Source organism: Danio rerio, chromosome 14 (genome assembly GCF_052040795.2).
Source record: "Danio rerio strain M-AB ecotype USA chromosome 14, GRCz13ab, whole genome shotgun sequence".
In the NCBI taxonomy this organism is placed as follows: domain Eukaryota; kingdom Metazoa; phylum Chordata; class Actinopteri; order Cypriniformes; family Danionidae; genus Danio; species Danio rerio.
Window position 1 is genome coordinate 9,842,439 of NC_141034.1, and position 24,800 is coordinate 9,867,238.

At 36.9% G+C, this 24,800-nt stretch overlaps 1 protein-coding gene across 7 annotated transcripts in view; it reads right to left on the reverse strand.

Moving 5' to 3' along the window:
• Positions 1 to 24,800, reverse strand: part of arhgef9b (Cdc42 guanine nucleotide exchange factor 9b) — a 102,490-nt gene that overhangs the window by 75,292 nt on the left and 2,398 nt on the right. For all 7 annotated transcript variants that reach the window (XR_015506832.1, XR_015506831.1, XM_087280564.1 and 4 more), the window contains exons 2-4: positions 21,974 to 23,497; positions 6,431 to 6,569; positions 5,439 to 5,545 (exon numbers count right to left, since the gene is read on the reverse strand). Coding sequence is in view for 5 of the 7 variants with exons in the window: in XM_087280564.1 (XP_087136690.1) it covers positions 5,439 to 5,545; positions 6,431 to 6,569; positions 21,974 to 23,437 (1,710 nt within the window). In the remaining 2 variants the exon portion in view is untranslated. The remainder of the gene's footprint in view (positions 1 to 5,438; positions 5,546 to 6,430; positions 6,570 to 21,973; positions 23,498 to 24,800) is intronic.

Below are 24,800 nucleotides of genomic sequence, written 5' to 3' on the forward strand. Positions count from 1 at the left end.
TTCTCCTTCCCTAAACCCAACCAACAGTGTTTTCAGAAGCAATATGGCCTGAATTTTACCACATTCTCACCCTGTTCTTCACTTGTTTATTTTATCTTTTGGCTTTTGTTTTTTTCTTACCTGCTTTCTGGAACCGTTCTTTGCCAGACTCGAACCTCGTTGTCGCGGTCAACTCCACTCCACGTTACAAGTTCGTCGACTTACGCGGCAAGCTAACTGGACAAGCAGCAGAAAAGCTGTCCATTCGGAGGTAAGCGGTCAGCTGGTAATCGCGAAAAGAAACGGCATCAAACCGCCCCTTATAACGTTCGTTTTAAAGATGAAATGCAGCCATACGTACCTCTGGCTACATAATATGCGATCTCCAGGGGCCTCATGTATCAACGCTGCGTACGCACAAAAACTTTGCGTACGCCAGGTTTCACGCTCAGAATCGCTCACGTTTGGATTTACTAACAAGGAACTGAACGTGGGAATGTGTGCAGCTTCACGGCAGCTTTCTGGCTGACGTACGCACAGTTTTAACACCGCTTTTCTCTGGTCTACCTCCGAAAGCAGCACCTCCATTTCACATTCTGTTCAAAGTTTCTCTTTTTGCTTGCTTTTGCCATTGCTTTTTCGTTGGGTTTTGCCATTAGCATAGTCATTTGCATATTCATACGGGGGAGGAGGCAGGGAGGGGTTTTGTGCTCGTGCATGTTGCGCTCAGTTTCACGTTCATTCGGATGTACAAAAGAATATGCGTGAGATTCGGCGTACGCAGTGTTTCAAACATCTGAATTTTTTTATGCGTACGCACATTTACAGCTTTTTGCGTACGCAATGTTTTAGTAAGATTTCCACGCAAGTCTTCGTACATGAGGCCCCAGAAGTTTAAAAAGGGGCTATATTTTCAGAATGTTGGAAACTGTGCCACAGCAAAACTACTAATAACAACAAGGCATATTTAAAAGTACCACAGAATGAAAATCTGAATATACCCAGGCATAGCTGGAAAGTTCAGTACATGGTCCTATCAGATTGTAAGCCACAAACACAACACCATTGTTTCCTCATTCTTATGTAAATTATATCAGTGTAAAATCCTAGTGAAAAACAGGCCAATTGCTACAAAACACCAACTTTGATGTTCAACATCGGATCATTAATATGCAAGCTCCAGGCAGCGTTTGATTGGTCACAATGTTTCTTAGTGAGATTACAACAATTACACGTTTTTCCTCTTATATTTGAAGTACTGCATAACAGCTTATAATGTTTTCTATTTGTGTGGGACTTTTAATTTGAAACTAGGCTTTAAAGAACAGCCGGAAGCTGCCAATGTTGTTTCATTGTTTCACAGCTCATCAGAATGCAAAATTCTGATTATAAATATATTAAATGCCACCTCAAATAGATAAAGGTATGTTTAAATGTAGATTTTGCTAGTTTAACAGGTATTTTGTGAAAGTATTATTGTAACGAGGCAACAAACACATGTAAACTGCTGAATATAAATGTTTAATGCATGTTTATACAGTACATCATGTCAAATCACTTACTGTAATTTTTCTGAAGTAAAAGGACAGCAGTTATATTGGAAAAAAATCATCTGTTAATGAGGAGGTTTGTATTAATTCCTGTCTGTGTTTTCATACATGTTAAACCCACAAACTCTAAACACATTTCTGTCAGTCCCTTTTGTCAGCTGTAATTATTATTTAGCCTGCATTTTACTCACAATGCACAACTCAGGAGCAGTAATGGAGGAGCAGGCTTAGTTGCCTACAGAACTCGCTCGCCCCTAACGTAAACCTCCCGTCCACTTCATTTAAAACGATTGTCATTTGTTCAGAATTTTTTGTCAGCTGATGTATGATGATTTTGCACATGTGTATTTCCGAGTACATCATGCTGTGTGAACATCAGAGAGCTGAGAGCAGCATGAGAGCAGAGCTCATTAATATTCATGATCCTTCCAAATAAGGTAAAAACTGAGCTTTCATTCTAATGCCAATTTCTAGGGATATAAATTGGCTTGTTGAACCGTATTTTGCACTTACCTACGAAACATAGTTTATTCTAAATGTCAAAGAACAAATTTAAACAACATAGTGTATTCCAAGACAGCTTTAAAATAGTGGTCTTTGTGAGACATATGGAAAGAATAAAGTAATTTGTGAATTTTATTTTAAAATGAATAATCACAGTAACACAAGCAGTGTTTTCCGCTGCATTAGGTTATACAATGAATTATGGAATAAAGTTAATATACAATATGAATTGTTTAACAATATGCCAATAAATCTTCTCAGTGCTGCAGAGTTTAGCTCAAACTCAAATCAAACTTATCAGTAATTTTCAAGTAACTCTGAAAAGCTTGGTTAATTTCCTTAAGTGTTTAAGTCTCCTTGTCCTACATTTCTGCCTGTTAAACACATTTTGTAGCTCCACAGTGATCACCATAAGTATGTCACCTGGCCTAAAATGGCACCAAACAACATGACTTCACACTGAAAAAAGGTTAAGCATGAGAATAATGGTTTGATTCACCATTTGCTAAAACAATGGATGTGAGTAAAAAGGCAATATTTGACTAGAGTGAACACAGAGGAAAAGAGTTGTAGCCCTTGTCAAAATAAAAAAAGTAGGAAAACTTTAAAATTAATTTGATTCATTTATAATTTTTTTTATGATCTATATTTTTAACTACTGTACATGCTAAATGTTTTAACCGAGTGAACAGAATGGAGGAAAAGGCATGTCTTGTTTAGTTACATATTGTGCTCTATTGATGTTGTAATACTACGTAGTACAATACCAGAAAATCAGCAGCACATCCTACCCTATTAACACTTCATCAGGTAAATATAGAAACAAGATACATAAACTAAACACTGAAAAGCACTGAATTTCAGACTGTGATGTTGTTCATATAGTGATAAAGTGACATCTCTTAAAAAGATGTGTATTAAATAGATCCATTTATGTGGGTTACATTCAAGTTATGTTATGAACCTTAAATTTTGGTTGCATGGACTTTCAGAGGAGGGTGAATTAACCCTTAAAATCTCATATAAGACTAGAGGTGTGAACCTATACTGGTCTCACGGTTCGGTTACGATTATCATGCCTTCGATTCAGTTCGATTTGATATCTCGGTGCATTGACGATGCTTTCCAGACAAGCTGTCTGTATAAACACACAGACACACAGTACCACACTATCTCTCATTCAAACACATACACAAACATAGACAACACCAAAGAAACAAACACACACACACACACACACGCACGCACACACACACTTAAGCCCTCGCAACAGGGAGAGCTCGCGCTGAGCGGAGCAGAAAAACGAAAAATAAAGAAGCAAGCTCTCCCGGCTAAACAAATATTGCGAGGGCTTAAACGGAGCAGTGGTCGTAATAGAGCGAAAAAAAATAAAAAGACAGCTGTGAAACATAACCAGCTTTGTCTTTTTGTAGGAAACACACTTTAGATCTTTTTAGGGTAAGAGGTTTTTGAGTTATTGCCGTCTATAACTGAATGGGTGCCCCCTTCCTTTCTGGCGCCCCCCTGGATATACAGCTCCCTTAGCATTTGCCTATGGTGCCTATGCCTCGGGCCGGCCCTGAGTTGGCTGAGTATTGTAAATACTCGCTCACCTCCCTCGCGACAGAGCGCACAGGAGATAAATGACGTCACTACATAATAACCGGTTATGATTATTACTTAACCGATACCTTATTGTCCGCGTCTGCATCGCGGTGCACCGAAAAAACTATTAATTTTGACACCCCTACATAAGACAGACATCTTAATGGACATCTTTATTCAATGTGCTGATGTAATAACATTTAAAAATAGCCATTCTTGTTTCATTTACGCTTCCTGCACTGCAAAACATAACTTCTTATATATATATATATATATATATATATATATATATATATATATATATATATATATGCTGATGACTGGGTGAGACTTTTCCACGGAACCACGGCACACAGTATTTAGCCGTTCATGAAGGCTCGTATGTTTGTTTCCATGATCCACGGGGTTTGTTGCATGTTTTTCCCCACAATCCTGTCAGGGCCGATACAGCAAAGCTTTTTGTGTGCAGCAAGCATTTTTGTTAGGAGAGCAGAGTATGGCGGACTTTGTCTGTTATCAGTGGAGTTTGTTCACATTTAGACACATCGCCGTGCTGCTGTGTTCGCCTAAATCCTCCAGATTACCAGCAGGGCTAATGGTTGAAATAGGCAGGGCAAGAGACCTGCTGCACTGAGTCTGCATTCAGCCCCGGGGATTGAGGGAAAAGTCCTCATCTATAGTGTTTTAAATGAACACGATTATCTTTACAATGATATAAATTGTAGTTGTGTGTATGAAATTACAAATAACAAATGTAACAGGGCATTAAATTACTGTTTATTTATTTGCATTTTAACTTTGTAAACTATAAAATCATGCGTGTCCTCACGGTTTGTGTCTTATTTTGTGTGCTGACAACAGTTGTTCGCTCCCCTCCTTCTCCCCTGCTCTGCTGGCCACGCCCACTCCTGCCTCTGATCATGGAGCTCCACGCCCATTATGATGCATTTTTTGAAAAAATTCTGAGGTAGACTTGAACTGAAAGTGGGGTGTGTCATGGCCCTTTATTAAGCGCTGATACAGTTTGTAATTACTTTTTTTTCAAAGCGATTTTAAAGCTTATTTTAAGAAATCTGAAGGCAAAGCAAGGTTTAGACAAGCTGGAAAAATATTTCCTTTAATCCATACATGTACACAAAAAATGTAAACTATAAAATCACTCTTTAGTAAGACATGTCATACTCTGTTTTTTTTAACATGTGTTTAAATATCCAAGTAAAAAAAAAACCTAATTCATACATTTAAAATTTAGTTTAGAGTTTTCTTTTAAAATATCCTGACGTTATCAGTAAGCAATGAATCTTGGGATGTTCAAGGCTGCGAAGGATTCACTGGTTGTGTCCTTCATTATCTGGGAAACGAAGGATGCAGTTTGAGGCTGCGATTGAAGGAGCCTTCAATTTTATTTTTTTTTAATTTGTTGCATCGGGATGATACAGCGCACTTCGAATGCATCCTTCGGAGGATGCAGCCTCTGAAATGAGACACAGCTATTGACTTCCAAAGTGTTTTTTTTTGGCTATGGAAGTTGCTGGGTCCCAGCCACCAGCATTCTCTAAAATAAAACCATGTGAGGGAGAGTAAATTATGAGTTTTATTTAATTATGAAGTATCCCTATGATACTACAGTAAAATTAATCAATAAAAATTGAATTCAGGGGAATATTATTAGCACCATGAGTGTTGCACATTCAATCATCCATCCTGCATTACTCTCTGATCATCAAATGAAGTCACTGTTAATACTCCTAAAAGCCTGAAACAGGTATGCGGTTTTGACACTGAAGATTAATCACTCACCATGTTCACATGCAGAGGTCCTGATCCTGGTCTAAACAGCTTCCGTCTATTAGATCCTGTGCTGCTGTTCCTCATACGGAGAATGCTTGACTTAGCTATCGACTTTGCTGCAGAACAGGTTGAAAAGAACACCAATTAGAACCACTTGTTTGGTAAACACATCAAGTCTATCATATAATATATCTTCTAAAAGACAGAGTATATTACTTTACAAACTATATTACACATAAATCATGTAAAAATTAGCTTGTTGTTTAAAAATATTACTGAAATTAATATAAAAAACTGAATAAATATAAAGCTAAAATGATTAGCCTACTTGTGATTTTTTTTCCTTTTCAAATATTTATTTATTTATTTATCTATTTATTTATTTATTTATTTATTTATTTATTTATTTATTTATTTATTTATTTATTTATTTATTTATTTATTTATTTATCTATTTATTTATTTATTTGTATTTCCTATAAAATTTTTTTTTTAGGAGAATGTTTTATTTGTTTTATTTCAGCAAGAATAAAAACAGTTTTTAATGTTTATAAAACCATTTTAAGGTCAATGTTATTAGCCCCTTTAAGCTATATTTTTTCCAATTGTCAACAGAACAGATCATTATCATTATACAATGACAGAGAAAAAAACTGTCCGGTTTTGAATGTGCTGCTATGCTGACACATGAGCATCTGTAACTCTGCCCTCTTTTAAAAAGGAGCACAATCTCATTTGAATTTAAAGCGACAGTCAACAAAACAGCACATTTAGGATCAAAGCCTATAAGGGGCAGTTTCAATGAGTTATAAAACATTATTTGTGGGGTATTTAGAGCTAAAACTTCACATACACACTCTAGACACATCAGAGAGAGATTTTACATCTTGTAAAAAGTGGCATAGTATGCCACAATATACTGTTTAATCAGTTTGATCAGCTGTTCATGTTTGCACATGAAGCAACATTGAGGTATACAGTAGTTTGAATGTAGACTGTACCTGGAGGAGTGAGCACATGTGTGAGGGTGATAGGCTCCAGTGCAGAGAGTGTGTTTGGCAGAGGCAGAGAACAACACCTCTGAAGGAGGGCTTTCAGTGGAGGATCTGCAGGTGATTTACCAGGGGGACGTGACAGAGTCTGAAAATCACTGCATAAAGTCAGATCAGCCTTATAGCAGAAAAAACACGCGCACACACACATTACATTTGAAGAAATCCAAAGTGGTGTTTCCAATGGTTCTCAAGCAGGGTCCCCCAGAATACTTCAAACTTCGCTGAAGATTAATTAATAAGATTTAAAATAAGCTATAACAGCAATATATAAAATTGTATTTTTTATTTTTCTCATTTACCCTTCGATATGTGAAGTATTTTTAGAAGTGTAATTTAGGCACGGGAATATAAAATCATTTTAACAATCAAATCATAAATGTGACCCTGAAACAGTCATAACTTTCTTTTATTTGTATTTATTTATTGAGATGTATACATCACATGAAAGCTGAATAGATAAGCTTTCCATCGATGTATAGTTTGTACAAAATTTAGATGAATACTTTAGATAAAATTTGAAATGAATACTTTAGATAAAATTTAGAAAATCTGGAATTTGAGGGTTCAAATCAAGCAAAGTATTGAGAAAATTGCCTTTAAAGTTGTCCGAATTAAGTACATGCATATAACTGATAAAACAATTTGTTTTTATATATTTACAGTAGGAAATATACAAAATATCTTGACTGAAACAGCCCCTATATGCAATAAAGTCATATTTTGGTTTCAACAACAGGCTGATTTGCATGCAAGGTCAAAAAACACTTTCATTGTCTTATAATATGCATTTATTTTTACCAAAATATCCTAACGACTCCCATATGATTTGTTAAGTGGTTCATTCGTACTGATAAAGTTCCTGTCCAGCTCTGACATCCATAGTCTCCAAGTCCTATATAGTCTTTTCTGATGCTTCCTTTAACAAACAGCCAACGAATCCCCCAATACATTGTAGATTATTGTATTAATCACCAGAACGTTCACTCATTGATGTTAACTCATCTTCAGTTGGGATCAGTCCCACACACACCCGCACTCTTCTAGTGTTTGAAGGGAAAGGCGAGTTTATGTTTTACCGGCACTTTATATTTGGTATTGTTACGTGTTGATGTCGATACGAACAGACAAAAGATCCGGATGAATGACAAATCATTTGAAGGACTCCGAGTCAAATCTTTTATTAAAAATATCAGTATTTTTAAACATGGTGCATTTTCAGATTTAACCCTCAGCTGGATGTTTTCATTTACCTAGAGTTGTGTTGCACACTGCATAAGAGGGGCTCTCTAATATGATCTTTGCTTATTATTGTAATGATTTTTGATATGAAAGTAAAATCTAATTATAAAAATGCAAAAATGAAACTAAAAATTAAAAAAAAAAAAATTAAAATTAAAACTGAAATTAAAATCGAACAATCTATTATTTTTACTCATACAATGTATTTTAGCTATTGCTAAACATATACTTGTGCAAAAAAATTTATAAGCTTTGTGGTACAGGGTCTCATATATTAATATTCATTCATTCATTAATTTTCGGCTTAGTCCCTTTATTTATCTGGGGTCGCCACAGCGGAATGAACTGCCAACTTATCCAGCATATGTTTTATGCAGCGGATGCCCTTCCAGCAGCAACCCATCATTGTGAAACACCCCCCCACACACACACACACACACACACACTCAATCACACACATAAACTATGGCCAATTTAGGTTACCCAATTCACCTACAGCACATATCTATGGACTGTGGGGAACACCAGAGCACCCGGAGCAAACCCATGTGAACACGGGGAGAACATGCAAACTTTACACAGAAATACCAACTGACCCAACCAAGCCTCGAACCAGCAACCTTCTTGCTGTGAGGCGATTGTACTACCCACTGCGCCACCGTGTCAACCTCATATAATAGTATTATTGTCGAAAGTTATAATCATTTTAATTACTGTAATTTATTGACATTTGTGGTTTCTGTACATTGAAAATTGAAAGCATGTTCTTACAGTCACAAAACAATCTCAATAAACTGTTCAATTAAAATATGCAATGCATAAGCTCTCTTGGGGTATTTTTTTAGTATGTTTTTTTACTGCCTTAGACTTACATTTAGATAGGTTTCCTTCTTGTTGTTAATCACACAGAGTTCTTTATACCTCAGATGTTGCAACAAAAAGAACAAACACATTTAATTAATGAATGTCTTAATGGTCAAGTTCATATGTTAGCAGAACATAAGTTAGAAAAACAAAAAATAATCCCAAAATGTTCACTCTCTAATTGTTGATGTGCCAGTTCTTTCAAATCAATACAAAGTCAACACTTGCTGTATTTAATAATTAATATTATCCCATTAAATACCTTTAAAAGGAAAATGGAAGAATTATTTGACTGAAAAGAAAGCAGTATTTGAACTCGGTGAAAACAACAACAACATCAACAACAGAAAAGCTGCGCTCTCTTAATGCTTTGGTTTCTTTTGTATTTGTGTCAGGAACAAACAGACAATGGTGGGTGGAGTTCACATAAATAGACACACTGTTTTGAATGTAACAGTCATACTTGTTACTAATTTAGTTGACAAACTAAGAGTATTAAATACTTTTTGTCTTAGTTTATGTCAATTTCAACCTTAACTGATATATTAAAATCAAAGTTATACGCCTATCTGTAGCTGACCTGAAATTTCTACAGTATCAGTGGTGGAAAAAAGGCATACATTAAACTAATGACAAGTATACACATATATGTAGTGCAAGTAAGGTAAATGTACAATATCTGTTGTAAATCCTACTACTATTTTTAATTTTCAGTTCCTTTTACAGCATCAACAATGTAATTTATTCAAACATAACCAGTTGAATAGACTTAAGCATTCATTAGGTTGTTAAAGCGTAAAACAAAATGGAAGACTATTTAAATCAGTGTCCTAACTCTGTCCTGGAGGGCCGGTGTCCTGCATAGTTTCTAACCAACTTTCTTACACACACTTGCCTGGACATTTCAGTATACCTAGAAAGAGCTTGATAAGCTGGTTCAGGTGTGTTTAATTGGGTTTGGAACTACAAAATGTGGGATACCGGCTCTCCAGGAGTGAGTTTGGACACCCCTGGTTTAAATGTATGCACCAGGCGCAACAGGCAAGTGCAGAAACTCAATTGAAAGTATTGCAGTAAATTGTATTTCCATATTTTAAAGACATCCCAGCAGGCAAGGAGTTCAACATAACGTCAGATTGACATTGTACCCCAACTTCATGGGAATGTTGCATTTTGTTTGTGAATGAAAATCAGGTTGACATCAGAACCCAACGTTAATGTCAATGTCCAACGTCCAACCTAAAATCAACCAAATATCAAAGTCTAATGATGTTACAGCTTGACGTTGTGTTGACATTACCACTATGACGTCTATCAGATGTTGGATTTTGGTTGCCAAACCTGACAAACAAATATCAACATTAGGCTTCAATATGAGGTTGGTTTAAGATGTTCGCTCAGTGTTGGATTTTAATCACTTTCCAACACAACCTAAGATCAACCAAATATCAACCTCATTTGACATTGTTATTGGACGTAAAAATAACGTTGTCCTCATATGCTGAATAAACAATGAGTTTTGGTCACCTGATGTCACGACCTAAATCTAACCTATTAATGTCTTTTGACGTTGTGTGCCTGCTGGGGAGGTATCAATCATTGTATATCAATTAGGTAGAAATAATTATTGATTTTTTGAAGAAACCTGATCTTAAATTTGTCGATTTTGTAATGGCATTTCAGTTCACTAAAGAGCTTAAGCTAGCTCACTGACAATTAATAGTCTCTGTGCGTATACCCTGTTCCTGAGAAAAAATATCACTCAATTACAGTGGTGTAGAGTAACTAATTACAAATACTCAAAAAATTACTGTAATTGGGTAGTTTTTCTCAGTAATTGTAATGTACTTAGTAGTCTTAAAAATGTGTACTTTTACTTTCTCTTGAGTACATTTTTAGTGCAGTATCTGTACTTTTACTCCACTACTTTCCTTCAACCTGCAGTCACTACTTTATTTTTTCATGTCTTTGGGAATTGAAAAAAATCAGTGATGTGATTCCTGTCTAATCAAATCTCACATAAAAGGTAAATCACATAATAATGATCTACCTCAAGACATGGATGCTTTATAATTGCAGCAAACGGTTTAGATGCATTAAAAGTGTCCAAGATGTCCAAAATCTTTACACGCATTGACCCAGAGACTGTTTAGATGAATGTCACTGATGAGAAGATGACGGATGTTTACTGTATAGTGAACGAAATGGCCTTAAACACCCAACAGGCTCAAGACATCAACATGACGTTAGATCGATGTTGTACCTCAACGTTGTGTGGATATTGTGTTTTGTTTGGAAATGAAAATCGGTTTGACATCATAACCCAACATCAGGCAGATGTCAATATCCAACCTAAAATCAACCAAATATCAACATCTAATGATGTTACAGCTTCATGTTGTGTGGATGTTACCACTATGACCTTTATCAGACGTTGAATTTTGGTTGCCACACCTGACAAATAAATGTCAGGATCTGACATCAAAATGACGTTGGTTCAAGATATTTGATCGATGTTGGATTTTGGTAATTTTCCAACACAGCCTAAAATCAACCAAATATCAATGTCATTTAACGTTGTTATAGGTGATAAAAATAATGTCGTCCTTAGACACTGGCTAGACATTGAATTTTGGTCACCTAATGTCACCTGACATTTTTTTCAGTACATCTTAAACAAAAAATAAATAATAATAATGTTAGCAACTAAGAGACATTATAAATGTGGCTTCCGAGCCACTTCTTTTACATTTTCAGTTTATCACAGAGATAATCTTTTTGAATCTACCTCTAGGTGAGCACATAGGCATTTGTAGCTCAAAAAAAAAAAAAAAAATTGTGGGCTGCTTTGAGCTGAAACTTCACATACACACTCTAGGAACATCATAAACTTATTTTTCATCTTGTAAAAAGGGGTTCCCTTTAATACTGTTGAAATATCTAATCAATTCCATGCGTGTTCAATAAAAGAGGTCAGGAGAAGTTTCTTTAAAAATATTAGTAATTTATGGGATTTACGTTGGAATGACGAAGGTTTTCGGTCACTTTCCAACACAACCTAAACTCAAACCAACATCATCGTCATTTGATTTGTTATTGGTGATTAGCTTTTTATAACCTAATACTCACTACTCTTAAGTACTGTAATGAAGTGGCTGAGGGATCCATTTGCAGTTTTTATTAAACAGTTTAATCAACAATAGCACACAGATGTTGTGCGTGCGCAAACTCACAAACACAGTAGTATGTAGTCGTTTGGCTGGCGGCAGGTAAACACAGGATGAGTAAGCAGGCATGGGTCAGAGGCAGGCAGCTAGTATCAGAGTCGGTAAGCAGGCTAGAGTTCAAAGGCAGGCAGCTAGGATCAAAGTCGGGATTCAGGCTGAAGTACAATGCAGGCAGCAGGCAAGACTGGGTCAGTAAACAAAGCAGGATCACAACGGGAAGGCATGCAAGGATGAGACCACTCAATAGTGTTAGCCAGGGCAAAACAAGACTTCCCAATGAAGCAGCGTGTGTGTGCTGCTTATATGTGTATGGAAGGTGATTGCTGGATGCGTGTCAGGTGTGTCTGCAATCAGTGTAAGTGGATGACGTAATGTCAATAGTCCGGTGATGATGACCTCTGCTGGCCAGCGAGGGCAATGACTGGGACCGAGTCGGTGACAAGTACTTTTAAAAGGTCTACTTTTTACTCATACTTTGAGTAATATTTACAACAGATAGTTTTACTCTACTTGCACTACATTTTTAGGCATTTTTAAGTAATGGTACTTTTGCTTAAGTATGATTTTTCAGTACTCTCCACCACTAATCAATTACAGTAATTTAAGTATTTGTAAATCATTACTTTACAACACTGATATTTATTAACTCAAAAGAATACTGTAGAATATAAAATAAAGCAGTAATGTTAGGTAATGCATTAACTTGAACTAATAGTGTTACTAATAATTGTAAAACACAAAGCGCCATAAGTGACGTCTTCAACTCTGTTCCCTGAGGCACACCAGCCTCCCTTATCTAACCTGTGTTATTTCTGGGCTGCGTTCCACATTTTTATGCCCTTCCCTTGTTAACTTCCCTCCGTTATAGCCATGGACTTGGCTATACGTCATTGCTTACTTTTCACGAGTGCTTACTTGCAGAACCTGTGAGAAGGGTTGAACTTAGACATACTACAAGTTTAATCACATTCATTCCACTATTGAGCTGATTTATTATATTTTCTTTATGAATTTGTCCAATTCAAGTCTATATAAGGAGGATCTGCTATAAAGGAACAGTCATATTGCATGGAAGCTGCCTGAAGTGTATCAAAAATGTAAATGTTGTCAAGATTGAGCGTTTGTCAATACTCTTGTCCATTTTATGGAGTGGAACACACTACAAAATGGCGGTGGGGTGTCCCCCGAGGGTAAGTGCATGGATGTCCAAAAGCAAAGGGAATGCAGCCCAGGTCATGGAGTCGCTACTAGCAAGCTGGAGAGTTAAATCATGTACAGTTGAAGTCAGATTTTTAGCCCTCCTGAATTATTAGCCCTCTTTTCCCTTTCCATTTAACGCAAAGAAGATTTTTTTTCAACCCATAATAATAAAAATAATAGTTTTAGATAACTAGTTTAACACATTTCTAATATCTGATTTCTTTTATCTTTGCTTTGATAACAGTACATACTATTTTACTAGATATTTTTCAAGATACTAGTATTCAGGTTAAAGTGACAATTAATGGCTCATGTGGTGTTAGTGAGGCCAGCAGGGGGCGCCCAGCCTGCGGTCTTTGTGGGTCCTAATGCCCCAGTATAGTGACGGGGACTCTATACTGCTCAGTGAGTGCCATCTTTCGGATGAGACGTAAACCAAGGTCCTGACTCTCTGTGATCGTTAAAAATATTTAAAGATGTCCTTTGAAAAAGAGTAGGGGTTTCACCCCAACATCCTGGCCAAATTTGCCCACTGGCCTGTCCATTATGGCTTCCTAACCCTTCTTATATCATAATTGGCTCCTCTCCACCAATCACTGCACTAGTGTGCAGTCTGGTGCAAAATGGCTGCCGCTGCATCATCCAGGTGGATGCTACACAATGGTGGTGGATAAGGAGATCCCCCCAATGTGTAAAGCGCTTTGAGTGCCCAGAAAAGCACTATATACTGTAAATATAAGGAATTATTATTATTGTAATTATGATTTGGTTTAAAAGCAGCATCCAAGAAAGGTCTAGTGCTTTAGGAGCAAAGATAGGCTGAGGACCGCCAGTTTGCCACAAATACATGATAAAACTACAGAAATGTTTCAAAAACCATGCTCCAGTTTCCCCCACAGTCCAAAGACGTGGTGTAGGTGAATTGAATATGCTAAATTGTCTATAGGCTATGTGTGTGAATTCGAGAGTGTATGGGTGTTTCCCAGTCATGGGTTGCTGATGGAAGGGCATTTGCTGCGTAAAACATATGCTGGATAAGTCCTCTGTGTGGACCCCTGGTTAATAAAGGGGACTAAGTCGAAAAGAAAATTAATGAATGAAGTTTAATTAGTTTATCGTCATTTTTTCCAGGTTACATCTATAAGACACGTACATGCAGATTTTTTTGCCTTGCAGTTTACATTTATCAAGCAGTAAATTTGCCCACCTCAATGGCCAAAACAAGCTGTCTGTAGTTGAGAGTATAAAGTGTGTGGACAGAGATTTTTGTCAAAGGATCACAAAACAACATTTTTTTTGAAAATTGAGATTTGTACACATTTATAGACTGAATGCTGCTGAATAAATTAGATTTCCATTGATGTATGTTTTGTCTGTAGAGCAAAATTTGGCCGAGATACAACTATTTAAATATGTGGAATCTGAAAGAATCACCTATAAAGTTAACATTACTGAGAGTACATACTGTATGCTGCAGTGTTCTTTTAAGGCAAGTTAATAAAAATCTGTGGAGTAAAGTAACAAATTACCATATTAATTATTTAAAATGGATATTAAAAAAACAATAGGCTTTGAGATATTTACAGAACAAAACTTACTAAATGTCTCAATTGAAGATGATGTTTACTTAAAGAGAAATAAAAAATGTACTCCCTCACCCTTATGTGGTTACAAACCTTTATGAGTTTCTTTAATCTGTTGAACTCTTAGCAAATACAGTATTCTGAAGAAAGCTAAACTCTGTAACCAATGACTTCCATAATAGAAAGATCACATACTATAGATATACCATAAAAAATACACTGTAAAACCCAAAAAGTTAAGGTAACTCAAACTGTTTGAGTAAACCGATTGCAACAAACCATTTAAAGTTAAAAAATAACCCTAACGAGTTCTGTGAGCTTAATCCATTTGAGTAAACGAAGCAATTTGAGCACAGTAAAACCCAATAAATGAAGTGAACACAAACCAACTGAGTGCTGTAAAACTCAAGTTAAGGCAACTCAAACTGTTTGAGGAAACCGATACAAGTTAAAAAAAAACTAGTCTATAAGAGTACTGTGAACTTTCTCCATTTAAGTTGAAGTAATGATGTAGTTAAATAACTCATTACCTTCAACATTGAGTTCAAAACTCTTTTTAAATGTGTAGAATTACCTTCAGTCAATTTTAGGTTAACTACACTCATTTCATTTGATAAAGTTGCCTGTTGGGTTTTACAGTGTATAGAAATTGTGTTCAACAGAAGAAAGAAACTCAAACAGGTTTGGATCAAGTCAAAGCAAAGTAAAAGATGACAGAATTAAAATTTTTTGGGGTGAACTGTCCCTTTAAATCTCATTCATTGATTAATTTCAAATGGCTTAGGCTCTATTTCAGAGATCACCACAGCGGAATGAACTGCTAACTATTCCGCCATATGTTTTACGCAGCAGATGCCTATCCAGCTGCAACCCAGTACTGGGAAAAACACTTATTCACACACACACACACACACACACACACACACACACACACACACACACACACACACACACACACACACACACACTCATAAACTATATGGCCAATTTAGTTTATTCAATTCACCTACTGTATACCGCATGTCTTTAGACTGTGAGGGAACCGGAACACCCGGAAGAAACCAACACCAAAATGGGGAGAACATACAAACTCCACACAGAAATGCCAACTGGCCCTGCTGAGACTCGAACAAGTAACCTTCTTGCTGTGAGGCGACAATGCTAACCACTGAGCCACCATGCAGCCCCCCTTTAATAGTCAGTCATTTAATATATTTTAATGTTTCAAGTCATTTCAGGCATGAAATAAAAATCATAAATTTGTGCTCATACAGTACAGTTTATTGTTGGTTATTCCCAAAATATATATACAGTATCTGGTTTTGTGGTCCAGAGTAACATTTAACAATGACATGACACTTTATTCCTTAAAAACAACAGCTTGTCATATGTAATTGTGCTGTTCTCTACATCTCTGCATATGTGTAGTCGTGTGTTTACATGCCTTTTCGATTGATTTAGAAAAGGTTTTTACCTCCCTTTCCAATTTCATTCCAATCGATTAAGGTATTTACGTGCTTTTCAGCCCGATTGAGCTGTTTATGTGAATCCTAATGGAATGCAAACACAGCTACTGACACATTTGATCTTGCAACGCAGATGTCGAAGGATGCAGCTCTAGTCTTTATGATCCATTAACACTTATGAAGACTTAATAAATAGAGACTGGAGACTGGATACATTTTAAGAGATTACAATTACAGAGATAATTTACCTTAAAAAAAAATCTGCCATAATTTACTCACTATCCACTTCTTCTGTTAAAAACAAAAGTTTGATGTATGTTGATGATCATTGTTTGGGGGTAATGCATTACAAGTAGTGCAAGTTACATAATAATGTTCTAAGTAATGAGTAAAACAAAAAAAGTTATAATGTTTGAGTTACGTTTCTGAAAATGTAACACGAGTAACTTTTTAGTTGAATTAATTACCTTTTAAAAAATAAATTGCTGAATTAAAAATTAAGTAGTCACAACGAATCACGCAATCAATGAGAGAATGTGTTCATTATTTAGAGGAAATAGAAAAGATAATTGTCTCAATTAGACAGATAGTACAAAAGTAGCAAACACATTGCTTTAAAATGTTAATAATCTCTTATATACGACATGTATAGCTCTGGGGTCAGATAACATTATATTAAAGTATTATTTTTATATGTTTTTAAAGGTAAATGTAGGTGTTATACAGTGCTGTGTTATACGTTGTTAATTGCAGAACTCCTGTATTAAAAAGAAAGAAAGAAAAAAATTGTTTTGAAAGGGATCAAACCTCAGCCAGGTAATAAAAAGTAACGGAAAAGTAACTCAAAAGTAACGTAACGCATTACTTACCATAAAAAGTAATTAAGTAATGCAACTAGTTCCTTATTTAGGGAGTAACTCAATATTGAAATGCTTTAGTTTCTAAAGTAACTTTCGCCAACACTGTTGATAAACAGACCAAACAGACAGAAATCAATGTTTTCTTTATTGGCATTGATTGTTTTGAAATTTACTGTAAATGTCATTAACATGCCTGTGTTTTAATTTCTTTAATAAATATGGCTGTCAAGCCAGGATCTTGATGGTTTATTGTGGGTATGTTGTTTACGTGAAGAAATCTGTGTTACAAGTTAAACAAAAATTCTATTAAACAATTATATTTAGAATTTTAATTCTAATAAACAATTTTAGTTTGAATTTAAATAGTTTTTGTCTTGCGTTTACATTAATTTTACATTTGAATAGCCAAAATTACAAGTTTCAGTATTTTAAATGCGATTAGTCCCGAATAATCATGATTAATTTTTTTTAAAAAGGTGCGATTCATTTGTAAATTTTTTTAATCAATTGACAGCACTAATATATATATATATATATATATATATATATATATATATATATATATATATATATATATATATAGTTGGAGTCAGAATTATTAGCCCCGTTTATGTTTTCCCCCAATTTCTGTTTTACGGAGAGAAGATCTCAACACATTTCCGAACATAATAGTTTTAATAACAATAATTAGGCAAGTTATTGTATAACGATAGTCTGTTAAATAGTCTATAAAAATATAGATTAAAGGGGCTAATAATTGACCTTAAAATGGTGTATAAAAATTAATAACGGCTTTTATTCTAGCCGAAATAAAACACATAAGACTTTCTGCAGAAGAAAAAAAATATTATAAGACATACTGGGAAAATTTCGTTGCTCTGTTAAACATCATTTGGGAAATATTTAAAAAAGAATAAAAAAAAAATCAAAGGGGGCTAATAGTTCTGACATATATACAAATTTGTTCAATTTTTCAGGTGATCTACCTTTAATTCAAATATAGATGTTGAAGTCTATGAACATCTATTATGAAGTCTATCATGACTCCTTTATGCTATGGTTGGTATAGCTTGATGGAAATTCTTTTAAATTAATTAGTTATTGATTATAAGTCACAGGTTACAATAATTCATCCATATTTATGATTTTCTTTTCCCGCTTTCACTAATGGACTATAAAGTGGAAGATGTGCCATAGATAATTCCACATTAGGTTTATACTTTGTCTTTACATGAAAGATTTCACCTGAAAAATAGTTTTTTTTTTAATGAGATTTAGGTCATTACACAACAACAGGGGCCTGAAAATGGAAATTGGAAAACATGTTTTAAAGTGCACGTTTTGGTGTTCTACATCAGGTGTCTCCACAGAGGAATGAACCGCCAACTATTGCGACGTAAGTTTTACCCAGCGGATTCCTTCCCAGCCACATCCCAACATTGAGAAAAACAGATACATTCTCGCATTCACACACACATACACCACGGCCAGTTTAGTTCATCCAATTCACCTATAGCACATGTCTTTGGACTGTGGGGGAAAACGGAGCACCCGGAGGAAGCCCATGCCAACACAGGGAGAAAATGCAAACTCCACACAGAAATGCCAACTGGCCCAGCCAGGACTTGAACCATTGACCTTCTTGATGTAAGGCGACGAAACTTTTTAAGAGATTTTGGTTATTAATTTACACAGCGGCAGCATAAAAATGCCTAAAAATGAAAACTGTGCATGTTTTTAAAAAGTATAAATTGTATAAATTACAGTATTGTGTAAAACAAGACACCAATCATATTACATTAATATTACATTTTCAGATTTGTATGAGTACATGCCTGGCCTGGCCTTGGCATGCATAATACAGCATTTTTATTTGATTAATTTCCCTTTTTTATGTAAAGTAAAGCTCGTCCACTGTCCACACTAGTTCGTTATTTTCAAGTAGTCCTGTGATTTTTATTAGATTTAGACTTGGATTAAATTAAATGAATTCCTCAGGTTTTTTGATTAGGGAAGGAGCTAAAGTGGACCTGAAGGGTTTCCCGTTCCTGCTCTACATTTATAATTAACAGAACAAAGTAACATTGCCAGATTGTTGTCATGGTTACACATTTTCATCTACAGCAAATTAAGTACTTGTTCAAACACTTGCTTGATAGTTCTGTCACAGTGATGTTATATTATTAGTTAGTTTTATTTTACAGTATGTCATTTAGCATGCTGTAGTGTACTTTCTAAAGAAATACCGTTTTTATACTGTAACTTCAGTACAATGCAGGCCCGTAACCAGCCCAATGATAGGGATGGTTCTTACATACTTGTACTTAATACATACTTGTACTTTAATGGCCCATTTTGGTACCTCAAAGGTGTATATTACTCTTTGGGTACTAATATGTACTAATAAAATTACTTTTTAAAAAGGTACCACCCTAGTAACAGCTCTTTATTTCTGAGAGTGTGGAGGCCGTCTTTCACAATCCAATCAGTTATCTATCCATTGACAAACATCCTGTCCATTATTATCCTTACTTTTACCCAGAAATATGCCACATTTTATAAATAACGATGGTTGTGAATAATATTTTGTGATGATTTTAAAACAGGAATGCTCAAAATTGTTCCTGGAGGAGATAGTTTAGCTCCAACTCCAATTAGACACAACTGAACATTGTAAAAGAGTACACTGTAAAAAATGAATTTGGTTAATTAGTTCATTCATTCATTTTCTTTTCGGCTTAGTCGTTTTATTAATCTGGGTTCCCCACAGCGGAATGAACCGCCAACTTATCCAGCATAGGTTGTACGCAGCGGATGCCATTCCAGCTGCAACCCATCACTGGGAAACATCCATACACACCCATTCAATACACTACAGACAATTTAGCTTACCAAAGTCTTTGGACTTGTGGGGGAAACCGGAGCACCTGGAGGAAACCCACGCGAAAGCGGGGAGAACATGCAAACTTCATACAAAAACACCAACTGACCCAGCTGAGTCTCAGTTGACCTTCTTGCTGTGAGGCAAACGTGCTACCCACTGTGCCACCGTGTAGCCCTTGCCAATTAGTTATTACAACTTAATATTTTAAGTTATTTTATCTGGGTTTGAAATGTGTTGACATAACTTAAAGATCAAAGTTTTACTTGACTGAACTTATTAGACTTAAAAAAAAGAGTCTGTTGAACTTATATATATTAGTTAACTGCTTCAAAAATCAGAGCTCTAAATAGTAAAAATATGTGCAAATGGATGAAGGGGCGACACGGTGGCTCAGTGGTTAGCACTGTCACCTTACAACAAGAAGGTCGCTGGTTCAACTACCCATGAGTCAAGTTTCCTTCGGGTGCTCTAATTTACAAGATGTCCTCGCTGCAGCCTGTATCACGATGACATATTGGACCATGTCTAATACGTAGTGGACAATGTAGCGCCCACTAAGGTAATGCCCATACTACTGTGATGGTTGAGTATAGGGTTGAGGGAGGTGTAGACGATTGTCTACTACAAATTGGAACTGGTCCAGTTCGTCATCAAGCTGCGGGCTGCAGCAAGGACTGTCTCCTGGTTTTAACCATAGCCCAAAAGCATGTGGTATAAGTGAATGGAATAAACAAATTGGCTATAGTGTAGTGCAGGGGTGGCCAATCCTGTTCCTGGAGAGCTACCTTCCTGCAGATTTCAGTTGCAACCAATATCAAACACACCTGCCTGTAATTATCACGTGGTGTTCAGGTCCTAATTAATTGGTTCAGGTGTGTTTGATATGGGTAGCAACTGAAATCTGCAGGAAGGTAGATGTCCAGGAACAGGATTGGCCACCCCTGGTGTAGTGTGTGTATGAATGAGAGTTAAGACAACTTATTTAAGTTCACTAAACTTAAACCATGTGCATTACACTTGCTTTATAAAGTCCTACCAACATCAATCTTAATTACAACAACTTATCTATTTAAGTTAACTAAACTTAGGCCAGACAATGCAGTGGCCCAGTATCCCTGCTAAAAAATCCAGCTTAAACCAGCCTAGGCAGGTCAGGCTGGAAAATGACCAGCTAAATCCAACTAAAACCAGCTTGACCAGCCTGGTTTAAGCTGGACATAGCTGGTTTTGGCTGGGCTCCCAGCCTGCAAGGCTGGTCAAGCTGGTTTTAGCTGGTCATCTCCCAGCCTGACCAGCTAAGACCAGGCTGGAAATGACTGGAAACCAGCCTGGAAGTGGCCAAAACCCCTCTAAAACCAGCATGGTTGACCAGCTAAAACCAGCCAACCAGCCTAGGCTGGTTTAAGCCGGATTTTTCAGCAGGGTAGGTAGTGCTGTCACTTCACAGCAAGAAGTTCGCTGGTTCGAGCCTCGGCATAGTCAGTTGGTGTTTCTGTGTGGAGTTTGCATGTTCTCCCCTCGTTCGTGTGGGTTTCCTTGGGGTGCTTCGGTTTCCCCCACAGTCAAAACACATGCAGTAGAGGTGAAATTGTCCGTAGTGTAGGAGTGTGGATGAGTGTATGTGGATGTTACCCAGGGAAGGGCATCTGCTGCGTAAAACATATGCTGGATAATTTGGCGGTTCATTCCGCCAAATTATCCCAGACTAATAAAAGGACTAAGCTAAAAAAAATGAATGAATGAATGAATGAATGAACTTAGGCCATGTCCATTACACTTGTGTTGTCCTGTAAGTCCTGTCATTTTTAACCTGAGTCAAGTTTAACAGTGTAGAACAGGGGTGTCCAAACTCGGTCCTGGAGGGTCGGTGTCCTGGAGAGTTTAGCTCCAACCCTAATCAAACACACCTGAACCAGCTAATCAAGTTCTTACTAGATACTAGAAACCTTCTGGCAGGTGTGTTGAAGCAAGTTGGAACTAAACTTAGGAAGACACCGGCACTCCAGGACCAAGTTTAGACACCCCTGGTGTAGAAACTACCAGGTCATTGTGTTTAGGAAAACTGAGCTACAATCTGTAGGACATCAACCCTCCAGAGTTTGGTCACCCCTGTTTTAAAGGCTGGAAAAAGTCTTATTCAGAAGTCAAGAAATCAGCGTACATTACCTTAAATATGTCCTCCGGGCAGATAAATTTTTTCCTATCCATGCAAGTATCTTGATTTTCATCCTCGGTTTTGCCAGGCAAGTGTTTCAGGAGTGCAGGTGGCTCTGCTTCTTCATATCTCGGGTGGCTTTCTATCGTAGCTAAAGAGATATGAGTAGAGCTGATCTGAGACTGGGATTCATCCGAGTTATTACACAGAGAATTGCTATCTCTCGGAGAGTCCGGACATGTTCTCCAGGCCTTCAGCACCACAGGAGGAGAGCAATCCACCTTGTCATTGACAGTCGAGACCACCTTGCACATGTCAAGAGGTAACGTGGATTTACCATGCACTGAGGTATCATCTTTGTGTTCACTTCTGACCGGCAAAGGTGTGTTTTGTATGAGCTCTCCTGACTGCTGAGTCTTTCTCAAATCTAGCTGTGACTGTTGTCCTTCAGGGGGAGAGAACGAGCGAGAAGAGTTTCTCCATTTCATTGCAGTCTCAGCCACAGTGTTGAAAAAACGGAGAAGGCCTCGGAAGTGGCCGCTCTTGCCATCGACTCCCGATTGTTCAGGCGCAGAGTTCAAATCTTTGACTAACTCAAAGCTGACAGAGCCGTAGTCGGAATCAATAGTTTTATCAAGGGTGTTCATAGACTCGAAACTACTCTCCGCCAATGTCTGGCTTCCTTTTCCTTTGAGGGAAATTCTTCTCAAGTAATTCAAAACATCGCCTCCCCTCGACCACCGTCTTCTTTGAGGTATCTTGAAGCTCTGCTTGGCACAGCTGTCTTCCGGTTCAATCACAGAGGAATTGTTGCAGTTAGAGAAGTTAGGGTGAGATTTCTTTGTGTAAATGACCCTTTCTGACAACTTGCAGCCATTGTGGTTGCTAACAGTGTTTTTGGTTTCCTCTTGGACGTTGTCTGGAGTTCCAGATGGGTCTATATCCTCGAACGAACAGTAGAAATCTGCTGTATGTCCAGCAAACGAATGTCTCTTGGCTTTGTTTTTAAAAACGTTCTTGAACTCTGATGAAGGCGAGTCCTTGCACATGTACATATCATCTCCTTCATCTTTCAAGTCTATGTTGTATTTAGAATCTGAGATTCTACTAGCTTTGCCTTTAAAAACCGATGGGGATTTTAATTTCTTGAAGTTCCTCACTTTGTTTGTGATTGACAGTTTAAGGAAGGATGGCTCACCGGGGAGGATCATCGAGTGAGGTCTCCTGTCCGGGTCAGAGGGGGCTTTGCGACGCTGCAGGATCCTCCAGATAGCCGCCGTTCTGGAGCGCCGGTTGGGTTCCTGTTTTTCTCTTCTGAGAGTCTGACAGGGAAGAATGGAGTCTGAGGAATTTGACTCCGGAATCCATGAGATCTCGGTTTTGCTCTCTTCGTCAATGGAAATGTTAAAGACGTTATTGACAAATCCATTGGTGAGGCCAGACTCTGAGGTGGGGCTAGTTGTGCTGTCCATCATCTCGCATTTTAAGACAAGGTGTCAGGTGTCCAAGTTTGGAGGCATTTTGTCATCCTTAAACTGTACACAAAAATAGCTAAATCAGACAACATGTGAGATTAAATACAAAGTGTATAAGTTTTGTATGTGTATGAGTATTGTAAATGTTAAAATCAAGAAATTAAATATTATACTTTACATTCTTTATACACACTCAGAAATAAAGGTGCAAAATTTGTCACTGGGCAGTACCTTTTCAGAAGGTACACTTTTGGACTATCCAGGTGGACATTAGTACCTTCAGGGAACACTTTTATTAGGATCACCGCTTGGTCTTGTAAAGTCTTAAAATGTCTTACAAAATTTTAGGCCTTAAAAAGTCTTAAATTCACTAAAATGTTGTGCTGTAGGTCTTAAATCATTTTAAACATGTCTTAATTTTGCTTTGTCTAAGTAAAGCTACTCAAACATAAACATAAAACTGCAAAGAGATATTGTACAACTCACAACAGCAGTTAAACATTGTTTACAGCAAATTCCCCAAATAAAATTCTGTGGTGAGGGTGGGGGGTGGGGGGATATTATTGTATTATCTTCAAGATAATACAAGGCCATTAGAAATAAATCTTAAAAGGGTCTTAAAAGGGTTTAAAAAGTCTTAAATTTGACTTGATGAAACCTACAGAAACCCAGTTTTTACCTTTAAGGCTCACTTTTATCGCTTTAAGGTTTAAGGCAGTGGTCACAAAACTTGTTCCTAGAGGGCCGGTGTCCTGCAGATTTAAGCTCCAACCCTAATCAAACACACCTGAACAAGCTAATCAAGGTCTTACTAGGTATGCTTAAAACATCCAGGCAGGTGTGTTGAGGCAAGATGGAGCTAAACCCTGCAGGGACACCGGCCCTCCAGGACCAGGATTGGTGACCCTTGGTTTAAGGTATCGCTTTTATACCTTTATGGAACTATGAGATACACATATATACTGTTAGGTATATGGCAATAAATATATGATAGGGATGTCCAGATCCAATTACGTGATCAAAAATCTGACCTGATAACGAAATTTTAGACTTAATCAGAATCGGACGTTACCTTCCATTCAGAACTTGAATATATATATATATATATATATATATATATATATATATATATATATTTTGACTTCACACAGAAACGGCAATGCGTGCGGCATGACAACACTTTGTTGCAGAGACGCTATTGGTTAAATGCCAGCAAAGTAGAACACGGAAGCAGCTTGAAGCGGAAAGAGTGAGTATACAGTATCTGTACACTGGAGGTATCATAAAGTTGATGACGACAACATTGCCATAGCAAACTGTGAGATATGTAAACTTGGGATTGCCTGCTGGATATTTTAAGTTT